Below are 26,827 nucleotides of genomic sequence, written 5' to 3' on the forward strand. Positions count from 1 at the left end.
AGCTGTTTATTGAAGAGTGCACAGAACAATAGAGAGCGGCCCATCTGCAAAGAGAACCAGCCCCGATTTCAGTAACAAGTAGGTTTATATAGACAGTTCCGTCGCGTCATAAAACGTTTGTCCAAACAACCCACCCTCCCCTTAACTAGTTGGAAGCTTGTAGTGCTCATGCATACCTAGACAATTATACATCGTGGCCTTAAGCAATTCATAATGCATCAGCAACTTTCTTATCAGCCCAGAAGACAGGTACCAGACAAGGAGTTAGGAACAAACGGAGGGCAGAAACAGGGAGTTAAGATCAGTGAAGGAGAACAGAAACAGAGAATTAGTTTATCAGTTCTCAAAACAAGCTGTTCCACTCACAGCAGGTACAAGAATGCAATTTTTCACTTATCGTACCTTTGCAACCTAAGCAAGTATGTAGGGTGCACCTTCGCTCGAACCATGTCTCCAGTTCTGCTCAGGGCCTACCCAGAAACCTTTGTTAGCTTCTTTTTGGTCTGCCTTAGCACTAGGCCCTATTTTCTAGGGCCCAACATTTAGCAAGTTAATGCTGCAGTTATGGCACATGGACATAGAAAACTCTTTTTCCATATTTAAGAATCAATCAGCAATCCTTCACATAAAAAACAATCTTTTAACATTTCCAGAGGTTTAAGAACAGCTATCAGGAAAGAGTAGAGGTAGTGTCAGTTTTGATAGTGTGTCCATCATTGAGACAACCAAAACAAAGCCAGCACAGAACTAGAGCTTTTGTTCTTATCTGATTATTGTTAACTGATGTTCAAAGCATGCACTTAAAGACTGAGACACAAACTTATTATGAGAGGTCTGACCAGTTTAATTCTGGGAATCTTAATTTGCTCTGCTGTATGGCTAGGACAGTTAAATAATTTTTCCATAAAACTAGATATTGAACTGATCTACAGCAGAGATCATCATGCAGTAGATTGGGATCTACGGTCGATCCTGAGCCTCTGAGAGTGATCTTGGCTGGTTTGGCCAGGAGGCTGGCACTTCAGATGCCCCTCCTCCCTCTGCCTTGCTCCTCCTGCCCTCTGCCTTGGAGACATACCCCTTCCCATAGCATCCTGCTTCCTGGGTAGAGAAAGGAATGATACCAGTGTCCCTCTCCTCCCCACTTTTATCGCCACAGAGCAGAGGGGGTGTGACAAGGCTCGGACTGAAGAGTGTTTGCTGACAGCTGCTTCTATGTCTGAATGTGCTCACCATATTTAAAGAAGCAATGTTCATCCCTGTCTCTCTTCTCCTGACCCAACACATACTTGTTACTACTTCTTTCAAAGTATGTTATTTCAGATTTTTGACTGGACTGTACATTTCATAAATTTTATCTCTCTCTTATGCTTCAGTTTAATTATTTGAGTAGTGAATTCTCAAATGCTTAACCTGTCATGACTGGAGTAATTATTACTGTGGCAATTTAAATGTATATATATTCCACAGATCCACTCTGAGACACCTGCTAACTGGTCACTCTGGTTTGTTTATTTATTGGCTCTGCAGCCACAGAGCCTTGTGGCTCCCATTGGCTGCAGTTTGCTGTTTTTAGTTTCTACTGGTAGTGAACATCGGCACGTTATCTCAATAACCAAATACATAATAAAATTAATTACAACACATGGATGGAAAAAGAGGGAGCGCCAGTAGAGAGCCTCCTGGAATTGGGTTTGATCTCCAGGAGACTCTTGCGGCCAAACTGAAGATTGGCTGCTAAAAATCTGGTAGTGCAGCATGGCTAAGTTAGCTCCTCACTTCCCTACCCCTGCGCCACTCCCGGTAGTGGCCAGCATGTTGCTGTGTTCCCTGGGGTAGGTGATGCAGAGGGTTTCAACATACTACCCTTGGCTGCAGACAACGCACCTGCAGCTCTCATGGACCAGGAGTGGGAAACCGCAGGCAATGGGAGTTGGGGTGGTAGTATCTGTGGACAGGGGCCAGTGCGTGAAACTGGTGCAGGACACGCTTTTAGGGGTACAAACAATGAGACATACTGTGGCACCTTATAGACTAACAGATTTATTGGAGCATCAGCTTTCGTGGGCAAAGACCCACTTCGTCAGATTCTTGTCAACATGCTTTTAGGAGTGGCACTGGTCTAGGTCAGGGGTGTTCCTTTCCTTCACTGTGCCACTGCCTGGGTGCTGTCTAAACTGTGCCAGAGCCTGTGTCCTAAACCCCTGCCCCAGACTTGAACCCTTCCTATACACTAAACCTCTGTGCTTTACCTAAGCTCCCCTCTCCCCACACTCAAACTCCCACTTAGAGTCTGCACCCTGACCCCCCTTGTGTATCTGAACCCACTGCCCCATACTCAGCTCAGAGCACTCCCACACTTCAAACCCCTTGGCCCAAGACCATAGCCTGAACCCCAACCCACAGCCATAGCCTGGCAAAAGTGAGAATGAGGAAGGGAGGGAGGATGGTATGAGCAGGGAGGGGCATCTGAGATGGAGCGGGAAAGAAGGTAGGGTAAGAGTGTGTGGGGGTTTGAGGTATATCCTGGGTTGCCCTTTAAAAAGAGATCTTGTGCTTAAAAAGGTTATAGACCACTGCCTTAAAGTCTGCAAATTTATGCTGGCACATTGAGCAGCCTCTAATGTTTGTATGTGTAGCCTGCTTGATCCCCATAGCTAACACCGAGTAAGTGGACACAGGAGAAGCAGCTCAAACATCCAAAGGGGTTGTTCAGGAATAGGACATTGCCCTTAAGGCAGGGATGGATGCGGTAGTGACATCACAAGGGCTTTTGCAGCACCTCAGCTTATTGGTCGAAGGCAGCTGGGAGGTGGTGACTTCACAAAGAGTTCATGAGAAGGGGCGGGTCAGAGAGGCTGCTGGGCAGGGATACTCTCAGAAACCACTGTGGCTTTGATGCAGGGAATCTCCTTTAGAGGTCTCTCCTTGAGGATTAAAAGAGAATTCAAGTTCATGAATGTGAGTGTGAGGAGAAGCCTCTTTTGTAATCCTCCCTCCGCCCCAGGAGAAATTTAGTTACAAGACAGACATACTTGTAGAGTAACTGAGCTTGGTACATATGCAGCCTGAGCCACTTGGTGCTGGCCAAATTCTAGACTGAAGCTTCTTACCTAGTTTCTTAATCAGCATCTGCTCTTTGTCTTCTGTGAGCCAATTTAACAGTATGTGCAGGGCTGGATTAACTCTTCTGATAGCCCTGGGCTATTAGCTTTTGTGGGTCCCCCTAAGATCCAGGTTAGGGCCAAAAATGAGGGCTTCAGAGTGTGGGAGGGAGTTATGGGTTGAGGCAGGAGGACGAGTGCAGGATGAGGTAGGGGCCCCCAACTGGGGGTGCAGGCTTTGGAGTTGGATGGGGATGAGGCATTTTGGGTGCACGGGAGCCCTCCGGGCTGGGGCCAAGGTGTTTGGAGTACAGAAGTAGGCTCAGGACAGGACGTTGAGGGTGGAGGGTGGGGTCTGGGCAGGAGTTAGGATGTTGAAGTGGTCTGGGGATCAGGGGTAGGGTGTAAGATCTAGGAGGGAGTTACGGACTTAGGGTTCAGGAGAGAGCTCAGGGCCAGGCGTTGGAGCATCAGGTCTGGGGAGAAGTTAGGGAGCAGGAGGAGGCTCAGGGCTGGGGCAGGGGTTTGAGGTGTGGGTGCTTACCTGAGGCAGCTCCTCTTTGATGGTGATGTAGAAGCAGGTAACTCAGTGTGGGCTGTGCTGCCCTGTACTTGCCTGCAGTAGGGCTGTAAGTGACTATCAGATAAGCAAAAGCTTATTGGATAGTCAACCTGTCCCTTGACTAGTCGCTTCTCCCCGCTCCTCTGCTGTCTCTGTGAGGAGCTGGGTTAAAAGCTGGTTCCCACCAGCACCATCTCCATGGGGGGCAGGGGAGGCAGGGAGGTAGCGTGGACTGGGCGAGAGCTGGGAATTAGCTGATTCCCAGCTCACGCCCAGTCCAGATGCTGCGCCTCTGCTTTTTAAATGTATTAACAGCCTACTGGCTCTTAATACAGTTAAAAATCAGAAGTGCAGTAGGGGAGACCTGATGCAAGCTGGGAATCAGCCTTTTTACATTTAAGGATGGTGCACAGCAGGGGAATTTTGCGCCAGAATCAGTTGGCCAGCTTACACCAGGTTCCCCCTGCTGTGTTCCAGCCTTGAAAATGTATTAAGAGCCTGTTGGCTCTTAATACATTTAAAAGGAAGAGCTGCAGAAGGGTTAGCTCCTGGAGCCAGGAGCTTACCCCACTGCAGCTCCTCCACTTATCGACTAGTCGATGGAAAATACATTGACTAGTCAATTCGTTGATTAAACTAAATTTAACATCCCTAGCCTGCAGGCTTGCCTCAGGATCCCAGTCTGTCCGATGGGAAGAGAGACACTTCTGTAAGCCTAGCTGAAGTGAGCTTGGGTAAGATAATAGGCATTAAAGCACTTTGAGGAGAAGAGGTTGTTTCAAGGTGTTGAGCACCAAGGCATTCCGAAATTTGGTAAAATGTCTAGAGCAGTGGTCACCAACCAGTTGATTGGGATCTACTGGTAGAGCTTGAAGCCTCTGATAGGTGATCCTGATTGGTTTGGCCAAGAAGCTATCAAATGCAGCACTTCAGCTGCCTCCCTCTCCACTGCTGCGCAGCTCCTGCCCTTTGCCTTGGAGCTGCCTCCCCCGCCATCCCTGGGAGCCTCCTGCTTGCTGTGCAGAGGAGGGGCGCTGATGTGATGGTGCCCCCTTTCCCACTCTATCATGTCTCCACAGAGCACAGAGGGGACACAGCAGGGCTTGGGATGGAGGGAGTTTGTTGGCTGCTTTTGAGAGTGGTGCAGGGCCGTAGCCCCACTGCACCGCCACCTGAGGTAAGCACTGCCCAGCTGGCACCTACATCCCAAACCTCTACCCAAGTCATGAATTCCCTCCTGCACCCCTAGCCCCGAGCACGCCTGCATCCAAATGCCTCTCCGAGCCTGCACCTAGCATTCCCACCTGCCTGCCCCAAGCTCAGCTCAGAGCCCCTCTCACACTCCAAATTCCTTAGCCCAAGACCAGAACTTGCACCCCAACCCGCTGCCCCAGCAGGGTGAGCAGGGGCAGGGTCTCAGAGAAGGGGCACAAAGGAGGCGGGGCCAGGGTATTTGGGTTTCAGGTAGATCTCTGATTGCACTTAAAGTCAAAAAGTGATCTCGTGCTTAAACAGGTTGGAGACCCCTGGTTTAGAGAAACAATACATGGTCAGGGACAAAACCTACAGTAGGATGTGAGTGAAAGATGCCAGTGTATGTGTTTGGGGGGTGTGATGGATAGGAGGCGTGCTGGCCAGCACCCCATGACTAAGGGGTTAAACTCAGGTAGCTAGCAAGGGTGTTGGCAGCGAGCCAAAAGAACCCATGGGGATAGAATGCTGAAATATGAATTGTATATGATACCATGCCTGTTTTCTTTGTGTGGGAGAGTTAAACCATGAGTTGAGAGACACAGAATGATTAAAACCCAGGCAGAACTACCATGCCTTCAAGGAATTAGGGGCATAGAAGTGCACTTAACCTAGAAGGAATTGTGAATAAAAAAAAATAGGGAAAAGGTTATTTTTCTTTATTTTTGTGATTTGGCTTGAACTGTTCTGTGTGAATCTATGCCTCCCCTCCCTCATTCACCATCTAGGAATTGTTCATAGAGAGTTTCTCTGTGTTTAAATTTGTTTTCCTTAGTTGCTCTGTAACACCTAGCAATTAAGTGTACTTTATCAAATATAGCTTTTGTTTTGTAATAAAAATCACTTTTTTAAGGTGATTTGATTCTTGTGTTCTGGAAGGTAACAGAAAGTCTGTCTGTGTTTGCATGCCTCAGATAAAGAGGTCAGCTACCATAGACTGCAGTTTTTTTTCTCTTGTTTTTCAAGCGCTCTAGTGGTAAAAGAGCTTGGGTACGCCTGAGGGGAGAATTCAAGTGTTCCTCCCTGTTTTTAGGGATAAATCAATGGTGGCAGCTACCCCCTAAAGTCAGTGAATCTGTGACTCTGGGGAGTTTTTGTAAGCAGAGCCTGTAGAGGCAAGGGGTTTTGTTAAGGTCTCTTGCAGGCCCTCACCTTCTGCACTCGGAGTGCCAGACTGGGGAACAGCCCTGACAGGGGGTCTCACCAGAGCTTCGCACTTCTTACTGCCCAGTAGCAGGCTTAGCCTCTGACCTGTTCCTTTCCCTTTGTTAGTAGGCTCTGCACAAGGTCTTGGCAAACCTGCTGGATGCTGTTCTGGAGAAACTTCTGGCAGATTCCCCAGATAGAAATATGCTCTAATACATCTTGGAGGTGAGCTCATTGAGGAGGAGTGGGAGACAATTTTACCTTGACACTGGAGAGGCCTGGGAAGGAGAGACTAGAACATCTGTTTTCCAGTCTGTCCTGCTCACTGGGATCCCTTGGGGCCATTCTTGGTTAGGGCAGTCAGTGCAATCAACATTGGGCCCTTCCTCCGACAAGGGACAGAGGAAGGAGCTGGGACTTCAAGCCAGAGCTCACTCTGGTTCAGATGGGCACTATCTATAGGGTCCCAAACTGGCTTGGAGAGTGACAGCCTCATCCCATCCACACGAGATCCAGAAGGTGGCTCGCAGAGAAGAGTCACTGTCTCTTTCCTAGAGAAGTAGGAGGCTGTCCAAAGTATTAACCCCTCTCTTATATAGAGTCTGACATGTTGGGGGAATGGGGGGGGGGACAGGGATGGGGGGAGTGTCCTCACAGTTGCTCTCTTCATCCCAACAAGGACTTTAGAGTGGGGAGGGGTTTGCCTCAACAGTGAACATTAGTCCAAGCTAGAGAGACAGTTGCAAGTTGTCATCTGCATGGTACACGCTTTGTTTTGGGTGCAACAATCCTCTTCTAAAGTTCAGGGGTCCCTGAGTCAGATATTTCACCCTGAGCACAAAGCCTCAGCCTTCTGGGGATGGCGAGCGGCTCACTTGCACAGCATGTGCACCTGCCCATTGACCCTGACTAGCCTCCTTCCCCCACAGCACATCAGCTTCTGGATGAGGTCCAAAATGTCCCAGGAGAGAGCCAGTGCCATAAGATACTGCACAGCCCTGCTTTGATTCACCGTTGCTCTCCCTAAATGTGACCTCTGGTAAGTGACCTCTGACTACAGCTTCCTGACTTTGGACGTAGGCAGACTAGTTCTGACACGATGCAGGATCTGCAACTGCAAGGGCTCTGGGTTAGGAATATTCCTGTTGGGGAGGTGAGGCAGAATCAGAGAAGGGAATGAGATAAGTTTGAGAACCACAATCTTCTTTTCTGGTTCAGTGGTGAGCGTAGGCCTTCTAGGGGAGCATGCTCCAGCCAGATTTGTGCCTGGCCTCGGGTCCATTGTCACCCTGGAGCAGCTAGGGAGTAAGTCCTTCCTCCAGGCTCAGCTTATTGGTCAAAGAAGGTTGGGTGGCAGTAACCTCACAGAATGTTCATGACAGTGGGCAAATAAAAGAGGCTGCAGGGCAGAGGCAATTTCATAGACCCATGTGCAAGGGGGTCAACAGCTTCCACAGGCCCATGGGCAAGGTAGGGGGTCTCAGAAGGAACAGGGCCTCACGTGGAAGGGGAGGGATCAGAGCAGCCAGTACTCAGTGCTGCCCAAATGGCAGTGCCTCTCCCTGCCCGAGGCATGTGGAGTGGCACTCCAGCGGTGATTTAAAGGGTCCTGGCTGCTGCTGTAGCAGTGGCTGGGTGACCCAGACCCTTATGAATCACCAGGCCCTAGGGCAACTGCCTCCTTTTCCCTTCCCCATCAATGGGTCTGCCCATGTGGCTTCACGGGAGGGAATCTCCAAATTACCAAGGGAGTTGTGGTAGCTCCATCTCTTGATAACTTCCAGTGAAGATCAGCTCTCTCTCTCTCTGGAGTACTCTTTGTTTCAAAACTCACTACTGCACCATACATGAGATATGTGATGTGTAGGGGAAGGATCAGAGAAGATGATCTAATAATGTCTTCTGGTGTTAAAACAGTGGGCATTGTGATGGGCCTCCCCTCCCCATGCTTTAGGAAATGGACTCATGGACATGAATATACATGACTCAAAGGTGCTTTGAGCAAATTATTTCATGTAACCCATCAATCTTCATGTCATGATCCACTGGTTCTGTTTATCTTACTTTGATGTAAAATTTTTTTACCCACTTTTGTGGGTAAAATTAGACATATCCAGTGGGGAAAACTTTGTGGGTTTTAAATGTGTGAATGAGGGGTGTTATCCTCAATGACTTGAGGAGCAATTGTTAAACAATCTCTTTTGTCTTTAAGTCTGAGCAGTGGTTGGTAGGGAATGGCCTCAATTCTTTAAAAAAGAAAACAGGAGCCTGGGTCTTTTGGCTGGGCTGCAGCTGAAGGAAGGAGCCGAAGAGCCCAAGGTGGGGAGACAGCCCTGGTTTGGAGGAGCAGCTGGAAAAGAGGTTTTAGGGTGAGTTTGAAAAGTTTGTACTGGGTTTCAGCTAATTCTACACTGAGGCTATGTCTACACTGGCGGCATCTTGCGCAAGGGTTCTTGTGCAAGAAAACGTCCACACTGCCATGTACGAGCTGTGCTTTTGCGCAAGAGCACCCATGGCAGCGTGGACGCTCTCTTGCGCAAGAAAGCTCTGATGGCCATTTTAGCCATAGGGCTTTCTTGCGCAAGAAAACCCTGCTGAGCGTCCACACTGTGCAAGAGGGCCTATACCTGTTAAAAAAGAGCGTAGCTCTTGCACAAGAAGCCCTCTCTTACCACGCCGTACTATAAATCTTCTTGCGCAAGAGCAGGCGGGCAGTGTGGACGTGCTGTGGATTCTTGTGCAAGAACGGCCATACTTGTGCAAGAAGCCGCGAGTGTAGACATAGCCTAATGTATTTGTTTCTTTTGATTTGTAATGTACTTTGTTCTGCTTGTTCTCACTTAAATCCTGCTGCTTGTACTTAATAAAATCACTTATTTTCTATCAAACCCAGTGTAAATATTCTTACCTGGAGGGGCAACCAGCGTGTACATTTTCCCTTTCATTGCTAAAGGGAGCTTACCCAGGTAATTCATTGGGGATTTTGATCCCATTTGGGGAGTGGTATCCCAGGTATCCCTACACTGTGGGGGTTTTCTGGGATACTTCTGGTATCCTGGAAAAAACTCTGCTGTGTCCAAGGAACATGTTTGCTCTTCGGGGTTATTTTTGTGGAAGAGCAGACATGCTCTCTCGGGGAGCCCTGTATACCTCGTTCTACGAGGAATGAGGGCTCCTTTGAAAGAGGAGGCTTTTCCGAAAAAGCAAATCGGTAAAAGCCCTGCAAATTGGAGCTCAATTTGTGTAGCTTTTTCCAAAAAAACCAACCCTATATAGTGTAGACTTAGCCAGAAATTCAAAAAGTGATCTTGTGCTTAAAATAGTTAGAGACCACTGATCTACAGGAACTCAAAGCCACTCATATTGGCTATACAGTAATGAAAGAAAGCAGTGTTAAAAGATTGAGATTTTGATTACATGGACAACCTTTAAATTAAAAATATACAGGTTTCACCATTTTTATTAAAGACTTTCACTGACAGCTTGTAAAAAAAATTTCTAACATACATAAGTTCTATCCAAGAAAAGATAAAGAATGAAAGTGTCCCACCCCTCAGCATTACAATACTAATTCAAAATTATACAATTTAAATTGGCTTAATCTTGAAATGTAATCCAATGAGACTGAAGACTAGACATTTAAGGTCCTGGACCAGATAGTAAAACACTCGTAGCCCTTCCGGATCCCTAAAGTACAAAAAACAAACATTAAGTTGCAAGTTTTTAAGAGCAGTTCCTAAAACTAAACCGATAAAAAAATCCCCAGTGCCAAGATTTTTCATGAGTGGCTGTCTTAAAACACCATAGTTTTGGCTGGTACAAATTTTCACTGTGATAAATTGATAGTTCTAAGTAGTCTTGCAAATCCGTGGATATCCACTTCATATCCATGGTATACACACCCGCGGCTGTGGATAGTCACAGCTCATTTTTACAGATATGGATGGGGATACAAATTTTGTATCTAGAATCCTGCAAATTTATGGATATCCAAAAGTGTCTGCACCTGCAGCTGACTTTCGCAGATACAAAATTTTGTATCCATGCAGGTCTCTAGTTATAAGCTATGGTCAGGCCTACAGTACAGGGAAAAGTTGTTCTAAGCTACACAACTAAAGTAACTCAAATTGTGTAACTCAAGTTGATGCAGTTTAAATCTATTTACTGCAGGATAAATACTGAACTGGGTAGGCAGGAGAAACTCTCCCATCAACTCCCCTTACTCTCCTTGTTCTGGTGGTGTACCGCCGTTGATGGGAGAGAGATTGATGATCAATTTAGTGGTCTCCTCTAGACTAGGGATGTAAAAAGTTGTTTAAAAATGTAACCAGGTAATTGCTAAAAATCCTAGTGGTTACATGTGCTGTGGGCTCTGCAATATAAAACTTATATGTGAGCTTTATACTGCAGAGCTCATAGCAAAGCCAGCTCTCTGGGGATGGAGCCAGTGTGTAATCATAACGGAAACATCTAGATAAGCTGATGCTTATAGGTTAACCATTTAATTAGTTAACCTTTTACATCCCTATCTGAGACCTGCTAAAACAGGGGTGGGCAATAATTTTTAATGAAGGGGTACTAAGATTTTGGTACATTGTCAAGGACCGCACTTCTGTGACAGCGGGTGGGGTGTAGAAGGGAGTTTGGGATAGAGGACTGGGGTGCAGGAGGGACTGTGGGGTCAGAGAGTTTGGGTGAATGAGGGGGTTATGGTTTGGGGCAGGACCTTGGGGTGCAGGGTCCAGGAGTGGTTATGGGGAGGATTCTGTCATGGGGAAGGAGTGTAGGAGGGGGTGAAGGGTTTGGGAGGAAGTTGTGACCTGGGAGAAGGGGGGGAAAGGGGTTGCAGAGGGTTTGGGTGGTGATGTGGGGAAGGAGAATGGGGTGCAGAGTCAGGAAAGGATATGTTTGCAGGAAAGGATTCTGGCCTGGGGGAGTGGTATAGGAGGGGGGTGCATGGTTTGGGAGGGAGTTGTGACCTGGAGGAGGTGGTGAGGGGATACATAGGGTTTGGGTGGTGGCCTGAGGCCAGTAGTTGAGGGGAAAGAAAGGGTAGGCTGCCAGAGGCAGGCTATTGCTAGGAGGCGCTTACCTACGGGGCTCCCAGCCAGCAGCTCTGCAGGAACCTGAGATAAGCTCCCTGCTTGTACACTGGGCTGGATGCTCCAAATGGCCCTGCTCCAGCACAGGGAGGGTGTGATGAGGCTTCATTCACTGCCCTTGCCTTCAGCAACATTTCTCAGCACCTATTGGCCAGAAACTGGCCAATGGGAGCTGAGGGATTTTGCCTTGGGGCAGGGACAGTGCACAAAGCTTTCTCTTCCCTGCCCAGACTGCATAGCAATTAGCAGCCAGCCTGCTGTTTAAAATAGGTGTAGCTTCTGTGTAGTAAGCATACGGACCGGGTGGCTACAGGCCAGATCCGACTCACTAGATGCCTTTTGCCTACCCCTGTGCTAAAATCAACCCCCAGTAGATCAATTGCTCCAGCCAGTGGAGACAATCCCTCAGCCTGAAAGCCATATACTGTAAGTTTGGCTCATATTCACTACTTCACTTTTAAGATGTACAGCCTTTTTATTTGATGCATTAGTTTAATATTGTCATTAAGACTTTTAGGAACAAGTATTACAGAATCTTTTCAGTTTAGCTTAGGGATGAACTATGGTTACCATTGAAGTAAATGGGAATTTTCCCATAAACTTAATTGAATGAGGATTTCACTATAAGTTTACAATTTTTTTTTTGGAATCTTAATATGTTTGGGGAGTTGTATACACAGACAATTTATAATTAATTGATGTGGGGTGCAAATTACTTTACAGGTAATTTTGCTACATTACAAAAGAATGAGATTCTTCAGTATAATAATTAACAGAGGATCATCCAAAAGAAGCAGTTGGAGACAATAGCCATTTTTGAATGATAATGATTATGCTCCAAATGTAGATTGATAAGTGATTGTAGATACAGTAGATTCCCGATTAATGGTACCATTTTGGCAAAACTGGAATTATTCTATACAGACTACGTACTTGGATTGATTTACATCAATAAGTGATCCGATTTTTGATGTGGTAAAAGAGATGTGTTCATCACCGATTACAATTTCAAGCTCCTAGAACATTAAAAAAAAAGTCAAATAGCAGAACTGCTTGGATATTATACTAGTTCATAGTAGGGATGTAAAATCCCGATTGATTAGTTAACCAGTGAAACGTTCGTTAACCTAATGTTTAACTAGTAAACCAACTAAGCATACCCGCTGGAAGGAGACTTCCAGCCCCAGGGGGCTGCTCTTGGGCACCAGTTAACCAGTACCCAATAAGCATCATCTGTCCACATCCCTAATTCATAGGATCAGTTTAAGCAGCAGGATAAAATGGTCTTACATTTAAAAACAAATCTTATCATAACTGACAAACACGCAGGCACTCAAAATTTGAGAGTAAACTGCTCTACTACTCAGTTTTAAGTTTCACATATTTACAGATCTGCTAAAAGTAAGATTCAAGTAGGGATGTAAATTGTTGTTTAAAAAGTTGTTAAATACTATGTTTAACTGGTTAACCATGGAGCAGTGCCTCGCTGCACTGTGTAGTTGCTCAGACTGGGCCCACAGTGCTCTGCTATGGGAAAGTAGAAGGTGAGGTCCAGTTCTGCTTTGGCCAGGCCAACAATTAACCAGTTACCGGTAAGCATCACCCAAATCCAAATTAAAATTATGTTAATAATGCAGGTGGAAAGCCACTAAACACTAACCTGCCGACCAACTCTGTCAGGTGGAGGCCATAAGGCATCATCTTCTTTTGTGATTTCACTGTCATCAATTATTCTCTTAAGTTCTTCCATCACACTTTTGTGTACATAGGCCTACGAACAACAGTTAAACGCATACCAACGAGCAGATGCATAAGCATAAGAAAGTACATGTCAACTTCCAAACATTAGAAGACATTTTTAAAGTATTTCATGCCCCTCAATTTTTAAACAAGAACATATGCTCACAAAATTCAGAAAGCTCTTATGAGTATACTTAATGCACATACACAAACAAAATGAACTGTCAACTCCCAGAAATAGTTTGAGAGCTGCCTTGACATTTCCTCCTTTACAAATATATATATGGCCATAAAGCCTAACCCTGAAAACCCTTATTCAGTTAAACAGCCCTTGAACATGAAATCAGTTGGAATACTGAATACTTCATACTTATGAATGGATGTAAGGATTTGCAGAAGAAGGCTATTATTCCATTCCAAAAACTAGTTGTAGAAAAGTTATGTCTAATCTATTTATGAAGTAGATTTTTCTTTGTTGTATCTAGGATGGACCCAGCATGAATGATAAAATGCTCGGTGTATAGCAATGGAATCTAATGAGTGTATTATAAGGATGTTAATGACTAGTCAATTTCCTTGCCCTTGCTGCTTCTATCGGGGGTGAGGGTGGAGGTGAGGGTGGAAGACGAGGGTACTTCAAAGCGGCAGCACCACACAGGTGATCCAGCTCAGCTGTGCAGCACTGCCCCTTTGAAACGCCACCTCAGAGTTTCAAAGCAGCGCTACACTGAGCTCACCCCGGGTTCCATTTGGTGCTGCCCCTTTGAAATGCCGCAACAGCCCAAGTAATTATAACTAAAAAGCATCTTAAAAGAACTGCTCATTTTAAGTGTTAAAAGCCTATTCTATAGATTCACAAAAACCATTTATTTGGTTCAGCTTTATTTGCAGAGTATTCAAAGATATGTTTACTAAAATACTCAAATACCATACCTCTTTTCTGATCATTACATCATTTTTGTAATTGCTGTTGTTGGCATATCTCAGTTTTCCTGTTAAAATAACGATGAATATTAGATTCAAAATTAGAATAGTCAGAGTACTGCAATTCTCAATATTTAATGATTGTAAGATGTAATAAAATTATACAAATGTGTACGTTTGTGTGGAAAGCCATATAATAGGAAGAGAGACCTGCTGTTAGTGTGCTTTAAATAAGTGATTCAGCCCTTTATCTTTCCAGTGCTTAAATTGGACAATACCTCTGCAAATTGAGGTACTATTATACCATGGCAAATGTTGTATTTTGGTACTTATATGGTAACGATCAGGGCTTGACAATCTATGTAATCTACTCGCCCGTGGTGAGTAGATTACAACCTGGAAGAGCCGGGGTCGGGCGATCTGCGCATGTGCAGAACGATCTGCGCATGTGCAGAACACCACACGCCGCGGCTCGGCGAGCCCTGGTAATGATTACGTAAGACCGCTAATACTTCCTAATTAACAGCTAAAAAATATATCAATTGAATTGTTGCATAAGGGTTTCCTGTAATGCCTTTTGTCTAAAATTTCTATTTTGTGTCCTTTGTCCTTATTTGGGCAAATAATCATTATTGGTGTGGCTGCCATCCTCCCCATCTTAGAGGGTACTGTATTTTGATTCCAAATTACATGTAAGTAATTTTGGATCCTGTGTAGGAAAGCTGCTATATACATGTAGGCTGGGGTCAGTGTTCCCTGTAAGCTCAGTATTTGGGCAGCCATCCAGGAGAGATTCAAATGCTGCCTAGCTGATTAGCAGAGCACCCACAGCTGACAGCACGTGTTTCTATGGATGGTGCACATCTGCACACGCCTCAACACATATAACATTTATTCTGCATATGGATGGGAAAAATTAGAGGGAATGTTGGCTGGGGTAGACTATTTTTCATTAAGGTCCAAATTTCTTGGTAACAGTATAGTCAAGGTCCAGACTCCAGAGAAAATAACAATAATTACAATAAGTAAATACAAAGATTTGTGGGTATGTTCAAAAGAGTCCAGCAGTCTGGATTTGGTCTGCCGTCTGCCTATTGATTACCCTGATGTATGCCATCATCATTTATTCCTGAAAATTTTCAACAAAGGGAATCAGTTTATTCTAGGATTCATGCAGACAGACCCATTCAATAGGTAGCTGTTAACCAAATACATATCTATAGGAGTGCTACAGCTAAGAATCCCATAACCTCTTCTCTCCTGAGAGGGAGAGCGGTCATCAACAAAGAGGAAGTGCTGGCCAGGAAAAGGATATAGTCAAACTATCCTGAATCTACATCTTCCCAGGTATCCTCTGAGGATGTAAAATCCCATATAATTGATTAACTGGTTAAACCAGAAGTTTATTTCATGTTTAACCGGCAAACCAATTAAGCTGAGGATCTCCCCGCCACACCCAGGATGGAGCAGCCTCTGCCTGTGACACGCCCGGCCTGCTGCGGACAGGCATCAGCCCCTGCCTATGGTGGACCCCGCGGGGCTGGAGCAGATAGGTACCTGCTTCAGCCCACAAAGGTTAACCAGAATCATTAAGCATCATCTGTTAAGGGTACTGCTTACCATTTAACCTTTTGCATCCCTAGTACCCCCAGCAGCCTATTCTGGTAGGCTACATTTAGACTGGCATGATTTTTCACAAATGCTTTTAACGGAAAAGTTTTTCCGTTAAAAGCATTGGGGGAAAAAACCGTCTAGATTAGCACGGACGCTTTTCCGCAAAAGCACTTTTTATGGAAAAGTGTCCGTGCCAATCTAGACATGGTTTTGCGCAAGAAAGCCCTGATCGCCATTTTCGGGATTGGGGCTTTTTTGCACAAAACAATACCGAGTTGTCTACACTGGCCCTCTTGTGCAAAAGCATTTGCGCAAGAGGGCTTTTGCCTGAACAGGAGCAGCATAGTATTTCCACAAGAACACTGACAATCTTACATGAGATCATCAGTGTTCTTGCAGAAATTCAAGCGGACACCTGCTTTTGCGGAAAAACTTGCCAGTCTAGACGCAGCCGTAGAGTTCTGCAAGAACCCATCTATATTTAAAGCTGCCTTTACCTGGCTAGGTGGAGCTGCCTCAGCTGATTCAGATTATGTGCAATTTAGAACCTCCTGTGGTAGCAGAGCCCAATAAGAGAAATCAATTACATCTGTGTATTGCACATTGGCTACGTCTACACTGGCCCCTTCTTCGGAAGGGGCATGCTAATTTTGAAAGTGGGAATAGGGAAATCCGCAGGGGATTTAAATATCCCCCGCGGGATTTAAATAAAGATGTCCGCCGCTTTTTTTCCGGCTTGGAGAAAAGCCGGAAAAAAGCGTCTAGACTGGCCCGATCCTCCGGAAGAAAGCCCTATTCCGGAGTATCTCTTATTCCTACTTCAAAGTTTAAATGGCTTGTGTTACAGTTATTCTGGGACATAGGGCAATTAACAGCACTAGCAACATTTAATTATAACTTCTGAATTAGCTAATAACAAAACAGATTATTGAAGTAGGTTAATATAATTACGACAAACACTGACAATATTTAGTCATAACGTTTTACCAATTATTTTAAGGGATACCATCAAGTGAAAATAGAACTTTTAATTATTAAAATGTATCTTATTATTTTGTATTATAATAGAGTTCAATCATGACTGGTATAGAACTTCCTGGACACAGTATATACATTAACAATCACTAATCAGCACCAGAATGACAGGAGCCTCCCACTTTTTGAAAGTGGCTAAGCCTGTCCTGCCCATTTCTCTCCATCAGTGATATGCCAAATGCCTTCCACCCCACGCCAAGGGTTCTGGGCCAACTGGGAAGCCTGGGCAGCTGAGGACCACTTGTCCGGGGTGGGGATGCCAAGAGCAGCCCTTGGGCCTGTGTTCCTGTCTTGGAGCCCCTGCACAAGGATAGCTTTGTAAGATCTGGCTCTTATTATGGCTAGGCTGCAGCTCTGAGGCCCATCACCTGGCTGGAGCAGGAGCTTCCCGGGGAAGCTCTGGGGACCTATGAACCCTCCACCTGTATGTGATGCATGGGGGAAGAGGCTGCAGGGTAGGGACACCAACTGGGGGTTGCTCTTGGTCCCTCCAACCCTAGCAGGTGGAGGGTCCATGACTCTGCACCATCTTGGCTGGGGGAAGGGGCTCAGGCAGATGGGGCAGGAGCGCAGCCACGAAGAAGCATGGGCCTTTGGGCTCCCACTTTCTGGAAGGCTCCACCCATTACTTTCCCTTTAAAAAAACCCCCAAAGGGCAGGGAAAGGGCAGCATTAGCTCCAGGTCACTGACGGGGAAGGGCGAAACGGGAGGATGATTAGGTGGCTCGCTCAAAGCCACACGTGAGGATTCTGTGGCCGTGCCGGGAACTGAGTCCAGATCCAAACCCCAGCCCAGCGCCGCCTTCGCCTGCTTGCAGCCAGCACTTCAGGCATTGCCCGGTTCGGGGCCCCGGACAGTCTCCCCAAGTGCGCGCGGCGCTTCCGCGGAGCGGCAGGGGAAGGGGAACTCCAACCGCGGCTACAGCTGCTTCCAGCCAGGGCACAAGGGGCAGCTCAACCTCCCCCCGCGTGCCCGGTGGGGCGGCCCCTGCGCGCCGCGCAGCCACGTGCCGCCCCCGCGGTGCGCTTCTCCCCCCGCCCCCGCGGGCCCAGGCCTCACCGTCCGGCCGGAACTCGAACTCCAGGAACTCGTGGCCGAACTTCCCCTTGTGCCCCACATAGTAGCGCAGGTAGAAATCGCTCGCCATGGCCACCGACTCCGCTCTGACCCGCCGAGAGACCGGCATGCACCGCGCGCCCGGACTGGGCGACCAGACTGTAGCACAACAACCGGGCGGGCGCGGGGTAATGACGTCGCGCCGGAGCCTTTGCGGCCTCGCTGCGCATGCTCAGTAACAGATACGGAAGCCGCTGCTCTCGCTAGGAATCAGGTTTTGCTGGTGCCTCTTAGAGGCGCTGACAGGGACAAGTCGAGGGGCTGGGCTGGGGGGTCAGGCAGCTGGGGCCAAAAGAAGGGATGGGGCGGGGCGGAGGGGTTGGAGCTGGGATAAAGCCAAAGTGTGACAGGGGCACAGCCCCAGCACAGAGGCATGAAGTAACAACCCCCCCCCCCCCCCACCCCGTGAGATAAACTATCTGCTGTGTTAGAAGAAATGAGGGGGGGCACAAGAGCTTTTTTATTTCCCCTGTCACAGAATAGTACATCTCAGCACGGGCTTCCTAGAGTCTTAAAAACCCAGGCATCCCAGTGCCTAGACATGGCAGCTCCTTTCTATCTGATATAATGTGCTGTAATGGAAAAAGTTGTCAAGCAGTCATTCTCTCCTTGAGAGAGCTTTTCCATGCGATGTAAGGAAGGATTACTTCTGCTTGGGAAGGAATTCTGCAAAGTGATTTAGCTTCAGTTGTATTAAGGAAACACTCCTTAGGTTATCCTGCATCCCAAATCTTTCTCTGCAAAGCCACAACATTTATATCCTTTGACATTATCCTGCTGCCTGGCTGTGTACTGATCACACCCGCTGGGTAGACTCCTCTGTACTTAACCAGGGCTACTCAACTTTGGAAGCCCTGGGGGCCACAATGATGAAGCACATGATGAGGGCTGCAACTGAAGTGTGGTTGCATATATGTGCAAATATATATGCAAATAGCTTCTTTCACACTGATGGGCATGAATACAAAGATTAAGGCAAGACTACAACACGCAGGCCCCGTTTAAGTCAGTTCTGCTGATATTAATAATATGCAATATTTACCTAACTTTCACCCATATGACAGCACTTTTAATGAGCAATGACAGTCAGAGAATTTAACTACTAAAAGGCATATCAACAGAAGACCATTATATTGACTACTGTTTTGTTTTGGCTCCCACGCAAAGGCCATATGTCGAGCCCTGCATAAACCCAAACTGCACTGGGGCCGCTAATAAACAGGTCATGGGCCACATGCAGCCGACGGGCCATATCCCTGCCCTAACCTGTAGGAAAATGGTACCCACATCACATGCCCACCTGTCTCTTGAACTCTGGCGAGTTACGTTTCACTGAACTGAGTCTACCCGCCCCCAGTCTCTAGATGTCCCACGTGGAACGCTCCACCCCTCCCAGCATTCAGAAGCTTGGTATCTTCCACGCATGGTAACCCGCGACAACTAACCTGTTGCGCGGGAAGTGAATGACAGCTCCTTGAACCAATGGGAGAAAAAAATGGCGACAAGCACCGCCTCCACCATCGCACGTGGAAGAGTCCAGCGCAGGATGGGGGAGCGGTGGAACAGTGGTAACTCTGAAGCATGGGCAGGGGCTGCTGAGACCCTAAATTTCATCCCTATTCCAGCTCTTCCGTCATTTCGTGTGTTCCTCCCCCCATGGTTACCATGGTTTGCTCCCTTCCCCTACCTCGTTAAAATGATGGAACCGTCATAAGGGGAAATAATATACGTCACCCCGTACCTGATTGGTTGGGGAAGTAGCTGAGCTGTTTATGACCGTTAGTTCAACCGGCCGTGTGGGGGCGAACGGCCGTTTTCGGATGCGCCAAGCCTGGCTGGTGCCGTCTCGCGGGGAGCACTAGGGAGGCGGCGGGGTGGGTAGGGCGAGCGCGAGCTCAGTTTCCTCAGTAAGCCGGGCCCCAGTCAGCCGCAGCGAGCCGGTAACGGGAGCTGAGCCGTCGCCATGTCCGGCAAGAGTAAGCCTTTGGCTAGCTGCAGCTGCCCGGAGCTGGCCGCGGCGCAGCCAGTCGCAGCGGGCGGCCGAGGTGCTTCAGCTCGACTGCCCCAGGAGGCGTCTGAGCAACAAGGAAGGAGCCGCAGGGCTAACCCCCGCCAGGGGGACCCTGCCATTGTCAAGTCTCCCAGTGACCCCAAGCAGTACAGGTGAGGGAGAGCGCCCACACTTAAAGGGGACCCCCCCAGCACCGCGGGATGGGAGGGGACTCAGTGGGAAGGAGGGATCCCCAAGAAACACAGGGATGGTGTAGAGAGGAGCCAGGCGCTTTCCATGCGGTGTAGAAGCAAACTGGATTCCCCCCCCCCCCGACACACACACACACACAGTCACACCTCTGGTTGCTGCCATAACAACAGCAACAAGTGAGCTCAAGGGTTGTGCAAAGCATTTACAAATGCAGCCTGGTCACACTGATGGTGCTTTATTTCTCTGTGGAAGTGAAGGCCCTTCTCTCAATTAGTATTACTTTTCCCCTGGCAGTTAAGAAAGCAGAGCAGTGCTATCTGGCAGGATTCATTTGAAAGAATTTAAAATTTTAAATGTAAACCTTCATAGAATCATAGGACTGGAAGGGACCTTGAGAGGTCATCGAGTCCAGCCCCCCGCCCTCAAGGCAGGATCAAGCTCCGTCTACACCATCCCTGACAGATGTCTATCTAACCTGTTCTTAAATATCTCCAGAGAGGGAGATTCCACCACCTCCCTTGGCAATTTATTCCAATATTTGACCACCCTGACAGTTAGGAATTTTTTCCTAATGTCCAATCTAAACCTCCCCTGCTGCACTTTAAGCCCATTACTCCTTGTCCTGTCCTCAGAAACCAAGAGGAACAAATTTTCTCCTTCCTCCTTGTGACACCCTTTTAGATATTTGAAAACTGCTATCATGTCCCCCCCTTAATCTTCTTTTTTCCAAACTAAACAAGCCCAGTTCATGAAGCCTGGCTTCATAGGTCATGTTCTCTAGACCTTTAATCATTCTTGTCGCTCTTCTCTGTACCCTTTCCAATTTCTCCACATCTTTCTTGAAACGTGGCGCCCAGAACTGGACACAGTACTCCAGCTGAGGCCTAACTAGTGCAGAGTAGAGCGGCAGAATGACTTCACGAGTTTTGCTTACAACACACCTATTGATACAACCTAGAATCATATTTGCTTTTTTTGCAACAGCATCACACTGTTGACTCATATTCAACTTGTGGTCCACTATGACCCCTAGATCCCTTTCCGCCATGCTCCTTCCTAGACAGTCGCTTCCCATCTTGTATGTATGGAACTGATTGTTCCTTCCTAAGTGGAGCAGTTTGCATTTCTCTTTATTAAACTTCATCCTGTTTACCTCTGACCATTTCTCTAACTTGCTAAGGTCATTTTGAATTATGTCCCTATCCTCCAAAGAAGTTGCAACCCCACCCAGTTTGGTATCATCTGCAAACTTAATAAGTGTACTCTCTATCCCAATATCTACATCATTGATGAAGATATTGAACAGTACGGGTCCCAAAACAGACCTTTGTTGAACTCCACTTGTTATCCCTTTCCAGCAGGATTTAGCACCGTTAACAACCACTCTCTGACTACGGTTATCCAGCCAATTATGCACCCACCTTATCGTGGCCCTATCTAAGTTATATTTGCCTAGTTTATCAATAAGAATATCATGCAAGACTGTATCAAATGCCTTACTAAAGTCTAGGTATATGACATCCACCGCTTCTCCCTTATCCACAAGGCTCGTTATCCTATCAAAGAAAGCTATCAGATTAGTTTGGCATGACTTGTTCTTCACAAACCCATGCTGGCTATTCCCTATCACTTTATTACCTTCCAAGTGTTTGCATATGATTTCCTTAATTACCTGCTCCATTATCTTCCCTGGGACAGACGTTAAACTGACCGGTCTGTAGTTTCCTGGGTTGTTCTTATTCCCCTTTTTATAGATGGGCACAATATTTGTCCTTTTCCAGTCTTCTGGAATCTACCCTGTCTTCCATGATTTTTCAAAGATCATAGCTAAAGGCTCAGATACCTCCTCTATCAGCTCCTTGAGTATCCTGGGATGCAGTTCATTAGGACCTGGTGACTTGCTGACATCTAACTTTCCTAAGTGATTTTTAACTTGTTCTTTGTGTATCCTATCTTCTAAACTTACCCTCTCTCTGCTTGTATTCACTACGTTAGGCACACCTCCAGACTTCTCGGTGAAGACCGAAACAAATATGTCATTGAGCATCTCCGCCATTTCCGAGTTTCCTGTTACTGCTTCTCCCTCCTCACTGAGCAGTGGGCCTACCCTGTCCTTGGTCTTCCTCTTGCTTCTAATGTATTTATAAAAGGTCTTCTTGTTTCCCTTTATGCCTGTAGCTAGTTTGATCTCATTTTGTGCCTTTGCCTTTCTAATCTTGCCCCTGCATTCCCGTGTTGCTTGCCTATATTCATCCTTTGTTATTTGTCCTAGTTTCCATTTTTTATATGACTCCTTTTTTATTTTGAGATCATGCAAGATCTCCTTGTTAAGCCAAGCTGGTCTTTTGCCATATTTTCTATCTTTCCTACACAGCAGAATTGTTTGCTTTTGGGCCCTTAACAACGTCCCTTTGAAATACTTCCAACTCTCCTCAGTTGTTTTTCCCTTCAGTCTTGCTTCCCATGGGACCTTACCTACAAGTTCTCTGAGCTTATCAAAATCTGCCTTCCTGAAATCCATTACCTCAATTGTGCTGGTCTCCCTTCTACCTTTCCTTAAGATCATGAACTCTATTATTTCATGATCACTGTCCCCCACACTGTCTTCCACTTTCAAGTTCTCAACTAGTTCCTCCCTATTTGTTAAAATCAAATCCAGAACAGCTTCTCCTCTGGTAGCTTTTTCAACCTTCTGAAACAGAAAGTTGTCTCCAATGCAGACCAGAAACTTATTGGATAGCCTGTGCCCCGCTGTGTTAGTTTCCCAACATATGTCTGGATAGTTGAAGTCCCCCATCACCACCAAATCTTGGGCTTTGGATAGTTTTGTTAATTGTTTAAAAAAGGCCTCATCCACCTCTTCCACCTGGCTAGGTGGCCTGTAGTAGACTCCTAGCATGAAATCACCCTAATTTTTTACCTCTTTTAGCTTAACCCAGAGACTCTCTACACAGCTATCTCCTACGTTCATCTCCACTTCAGTCCAAGTGTGTACATTTTTAATATACAAGGCAACCCCTCCTCCCTTTTTTCCCTGTCTGTCCTTCCTGAGCAAGCCGTACCCTTCCATACCAACATTCCAATCGTGCGTCCCATCCCACCAGGTTTCTGTAATACCAATGATATCATAGTTATATTTATTTGTTAGCAATTCCAGTTCTTCCTGCTTATTACCCATACTTCTCGCATTTGTATATAGGCATCTAAGATACTGATTTGATCTTGCCTCCCTGTTGTGCCCTGACCCTCCTTTCTCCTTGCCATTATAGGCCGTAGTCCCCCCCATTTCCAACCCATCTCCCAGTCCCGCACATTCAGCACTTACCTGTGGGCTTTGCTCACCTGTCCCCGTCGAACCTAGTTTAAAGCCCTCCTCACAAGGTTAGCCAGTCTGTGTCCAAACAAGGCCTTCCCACTCCTGGAAAGGTGAACTCCATCTCTGCCAAGCAGTCCTTCCTGGAAGAGCACCCCTTCAACACTGCCTGATTTCTCCTTGCTTTCCCTCCCCTCCCTTAATGCTTTTTCTCATAGTCCTGAAGCACAAATCATGAACCTTGTTAAGTCAAGTTGTTTTTAACTTGAAATTTTGATCCTCGGTAATTGGCATAAAATAATTTTTGGAGACTTTTCTAGCTGTTGCAGAACAATGCACTTGACAGAAAACAAAATCAAGAAAAGTTTGTGTCTTCACACTACTTAGCTAAAACTAACTTATGGCAAAAAGGAGTCTGATCTATCAAATAGAGGCAACAAAGGAGGGAAGGAGGGTACTATAAAGCATCAGAGCTAGTTCTGTGCAGCGCTGCCCCTTTGAAATGCCTCAGATTGGCAGTGCCACATGGAGCCTGGAATCAGCTGTGCAACAATGCTTGTTTGAAAAGCCAGGCAGCATTTCAAAGGGGTAGTGCCATCCTACCAACTAATTGGATAGTCGATGCAAAAATGCATCAGCTATTCAATTTGTGAATTAAACAATACTTATCATTAATCATAGAACCATAGAGCTGGAAGAGACCTCAGAAGGTCATCAAGTCCAGCCCCCTGCTCTAGGCAGGACCAATCCCAACTAAGACTTTACTACAAAGATGTCTTTTGTCAAGCTTTTTGTGCATGAGTCTGCACTTAGATTTGTCTCTGGCAGACATAAGCACCTCATTATTGCAATACAGTAAAATCACCTACTTGATCATGAGTGTGCACATAGCTACTGCATGATATATATTGACCCTAACAATCTTCCAGCAGCTATCCCATTTGTTACAACAGTCTCAGGTGTCAAGGAGACTGAAAGTTATCCTTTGAAGTCTTATGTATTTTTGAAATACCTTTGTCTGATTGTTTACCTGAGTGAATATGCCTAGGAACTCTTCCTTCCCTTGTTATGTGTTGTCAGGTCTGTTCCACATTCTGGCACTCTGAGTGCAGAAGTTGGGGCCCTCAAAGACTTGCCTTAGGCTCTGCTTACAACCTCCCTTCCCCCGGGTCACAGATACACTGGCTCTGAGAAATAAACAAAAGCTGCCACTATCAAGAGATTTAACCCTGAAAAAACAGGAGGAAACACTTGAATTCCTTCCCATGGGATACCCCAAACTCTCTTGCTCCAAAAGAGCTTGAAAAATTAAGAGAGAAAAACAAGCTGCAGTCTCTGGTAGCTGGCTGCTCAATCTAGGCAGGCAGACACACACAGACAGACCTCTTGTCTGTTACTTTCCAGGACACAAGAATCACCTTAAAAAGTGATTTTTATTAGCAAAACGAGATATACGTGATAAAGCATACTTGATTGCTAGGTGTTGCAGAGTAAACAAAGTAAGTACAAAAGTAAAACAGAAAATATCTGGGAACAACTCTTAGATAGTGGATGGGGGAGGCATAGATTCACACAGAGCAGTTCAAATCAAACCACAAAAATAAAGAAAAATACTCTGATCATGAATACATACACTTTTCCTTTATTTACGCATGATCCCTTCCGGGTTCAGTCCACTTCCTTGCCCCAGATCCTTTGCAGGCATGGCAATCCTGTCTGGGTTTAAATCGTTTTGTGTCTTGAACCCCTGGTTTAACTCTCCCACACAAAACAGACAAGTATCTTACACAATTCGGCTATGTCTATATTGACATGATCTTGTGCAAATACTTTTAATGCAAGAGTTCTTGCATTAAAGTATTTGCGTAAGAGAGCGTCTACACTGGCATGTGCTTTTGTGCAAAAGCATCAGTGCCAGTGTAGATGCTCTCTTGCTCAAAAAAGCTCCGATGGCCATTTTAGCCATCGGGCTTTCTTGTGCAAGAAATTCATGTTGCCTGTCTACACTGGCCTCTTGAGCAAGAACAGTTGCGCAAGAGGGCTTATTCCTGAGCGGGAGCATCATAGTTCTTGCACAAGAAGCACTGATTTCACACATTAGAATGTCGGTGTTCTTGCACAAGAACTCCCCGCCAGTGTAGACAGGCAGCAAGTTTTTGCACAAAATCTTGCCAATGTAGATGTAGCCTTCATGTTTCAGCACTCTATCCCCATTGGTTCTTCTGGCTCCCTGCCAACACCCTTGCTAGCAACCCTTGAGTTTAACCCCTTAGTTCCTGGGTGCTGGCCAGTACTCCTGTCCACTTGTAATTAGTCAGCTGGCCAGATTGGCTCCACGCACCAGACATGCTCTTGTCTGGAGTATAGAAAAGATATTGGATCTCCTGGACCTATAGAGTGAAGAGGCTATGCAAGCACAGCCATGGACCTGCAGCAGAAATGTGGACATCCATGAGCAGATTGCGAAGGGGATCAGTAATAGTGCTGCAGGAAAATGAAGAAACTGCAGATGGCATGATATAAAACAAGAGAAGGCAATTATCAATCTATTGGGGAGCTGCCTACCTGCTCTTGCCATATTTGACTTGTGTGCCATATTTGACAAAAATCGTACCAGCACTCTGCAAATGTCTGAGGATATCTTGGAGGTGCCTGAGATGTAGACCACAGCTGTGAACATGGAAGAGAAAGATAAAGGAGATGTGTGTGTTAACAAGATATTGGTAAATATCTTTTACCAATAAACTTTTAGTTGTTTTACTCATACATGAAGATATGGAAGTACAATAAATAGAGAGGTGGTATCTGCTTTTCATTCCACTGCTGGATCAGATATGGAGAGGGCAATGCATAACATTTTGTTTATGTATGGAAGGATGTTCCTTGTATTCTACTGGGGGATCTCAATTAAACTTTCTTGGAGATACTCTGCAATTCTCTCCTGAAGGTTTCTGGGATATCTACCTTATTTCTTCTTCTGCAGAAGAGACTTTCTGACACATTGCTGTGATGAGTTCAATTGGCAGCATTCCACTAAGCAGGCTAGTACCATATTGACCTAGGTGACTTCAGGATGCTAGTAGCAATAGTAGTACCTCAGGAGTTAGATTTGTGTTAAAACCACCAGTGCCACTATTCAGTGCCATTGCTCTATATGTGTACAATGGAATAGAGGCTGAAATGTGATTGTTTCATGCAACAAAAATTCCTCCCCAGATCCCAGCAGGCCCATACTCACTGTGGCTGGGGCTGAAGAGTGGTCCAGCGCAGAGACACTTCAAAGCTGCAGTGTCAATAAGCAAATCTTATTGAAAGTTTTTATGGGAATAATGGATGGGAATTTGAAACTTCTTATTCCCTTTCTGTTGTGACTATAAATCCGATGATACATCTGTCTCTTCATAAGCAGCTGCCATTATGACTTTGAGGGATGTCCTCTGCACACCTGTGGAACATCTGATCTTGAGGAGGATTACTCAGTAAGATATTGTAAACCATTGCTGCTTTGGATCACGAACAAAAATCCTGGATAACCAGCATGACACATGGGCTACGTCTACACTGCGCATTGTTGCACAAGAAGATATGCAAATGAAGCACAGCGATGAATATCACCATGCCTCATTTGCATATCTAATGAGCCACCATTGTTCCGGAAGGGGCTTTTGCGCAAGAAGGAGCTATTTACACTGCTCCTTCTTGCTCCAAAAACCCCT

General features: G+C 46.1%; 2 protein-coding genes and 2 long non-coding RNA genes across 12 annotated transcripts in view; 2 read left to right on the forward strand and 2 right to left on the reverse strand.

Moving 5' to 3' along the window:
- Positions 1–2,868: 2,868 nt before the first annotated feature.
- Positions 2,869–7,124, forward strand: LOC142830544 (uncharacterized). The gene is made up of 4 exons (XR_012905855.1): positions 2,869–2,961; positions 4,746–4,843; positions 6,190–6,288; positions 6,993–7,124. It is a non-coding gene; the product is annotated as an uncharacterized LOC142830544 (long non-coding RNA).
- Positions 7,125–9,507: 2,383 nt separating this feature from the next.
- On the reverse strand, positions 9,508–17,721 carry MAGOH (mago homolog, exon junction complex subunit). The gene is made up of 5 exons (XM_075935995.1): positions 17,539–17,721; positions 13,839–13,897; positions 12,826–12,936; positions 12,099–12,181; positions 9,508–9,750 (listed from the first exon to the last, which is right to left on the reverse strand). Exons 1-5 carry the CDS (start codon positions 17,663–17,665, stop codon positions 9,651–9,653), a joined length of 480 nt encoding a protein of 159 aa, XP_075792110.1. The 5' UTR covers positions 17,666–17,721; the 3' UTR covers positions 9,508–9,650.
- A 333-nt stretch (positions 17,722–18,054) lies between these two features.
- Positions 18,055–26,827, forward strand: part of LOC102458989 (nardilysin-like) — a 151,222-nt gene continuing 142,449 nt past the window's right edge. For 8 of the 9 annotated variants that reach the window (XR_012905856.1, XR_012905857.1, XR_012905860.1 and 5 more), the window contains exon 1: positions 18,055–19,758. Coding sequence is in view for 3 of the 9 variants with exons in the window: in XM_075935997.1 (XP_075792112.1) it covers positions 19,559–19,758 (200 nt within the window). In the remaining 6 variants the exon portion in view is untranslated. The remainder of the gene's footprint in view (positions 19,759–26,827) is intronic. The other variant, XM_075936000.1, reaches the window with a different exon arrangement.
- Positions 24,736–26,606, reverse strand: LOC112546327 (uncharacterized). Its single transcript, XR_003090004.2, has 3 exons — positions 26,350–26,606; positions 25,677–25,781; positions 24,736–24,827 (listed from the first exon to the last, which is right to left on the reverse strand). It is a non-coding gene; the product is annotated as an uncharacterized LOC112546327 (long non-coding RNA).

The sequence above is a fragment of the Pelodiscus sinensis genome, chromosome 9, assembly GCF_049634645.1.
Source record: "Pelodiscus sinensis isolate JC-2024 chromosome 9, ASM4963464v1, whole genome shotgun sequence".
NCBI lineage: Eukaryota > Metazoa > Chordata > Testudines > Trionychidae > Pelodiscus > Pelodiscus sinensis.

Coding starts and splice junctions, on each gene's coding strand:
- MAGOH (XM_075935995.1), bottom strand. CDS start 17,665: ATGCCGGTCTCTCGGCGGGTCAGAGCGGAGTCGGTGGCCATGGCGAGC. Junction 13,898..17,538: donor GTTCGAGTTCCGGCCGGACG/GTGAGGCCTGGG, acceptor TTATTTTAACAG/GAAAACTGAGATATGCCAAC. Junction 9,751..12,098: donor ATTGATGTAAATCAATCCAA/GTACGTAGTCTG, acceptor TTTGTACTTTAG/GGATCCGGAAGGGCTACGAG.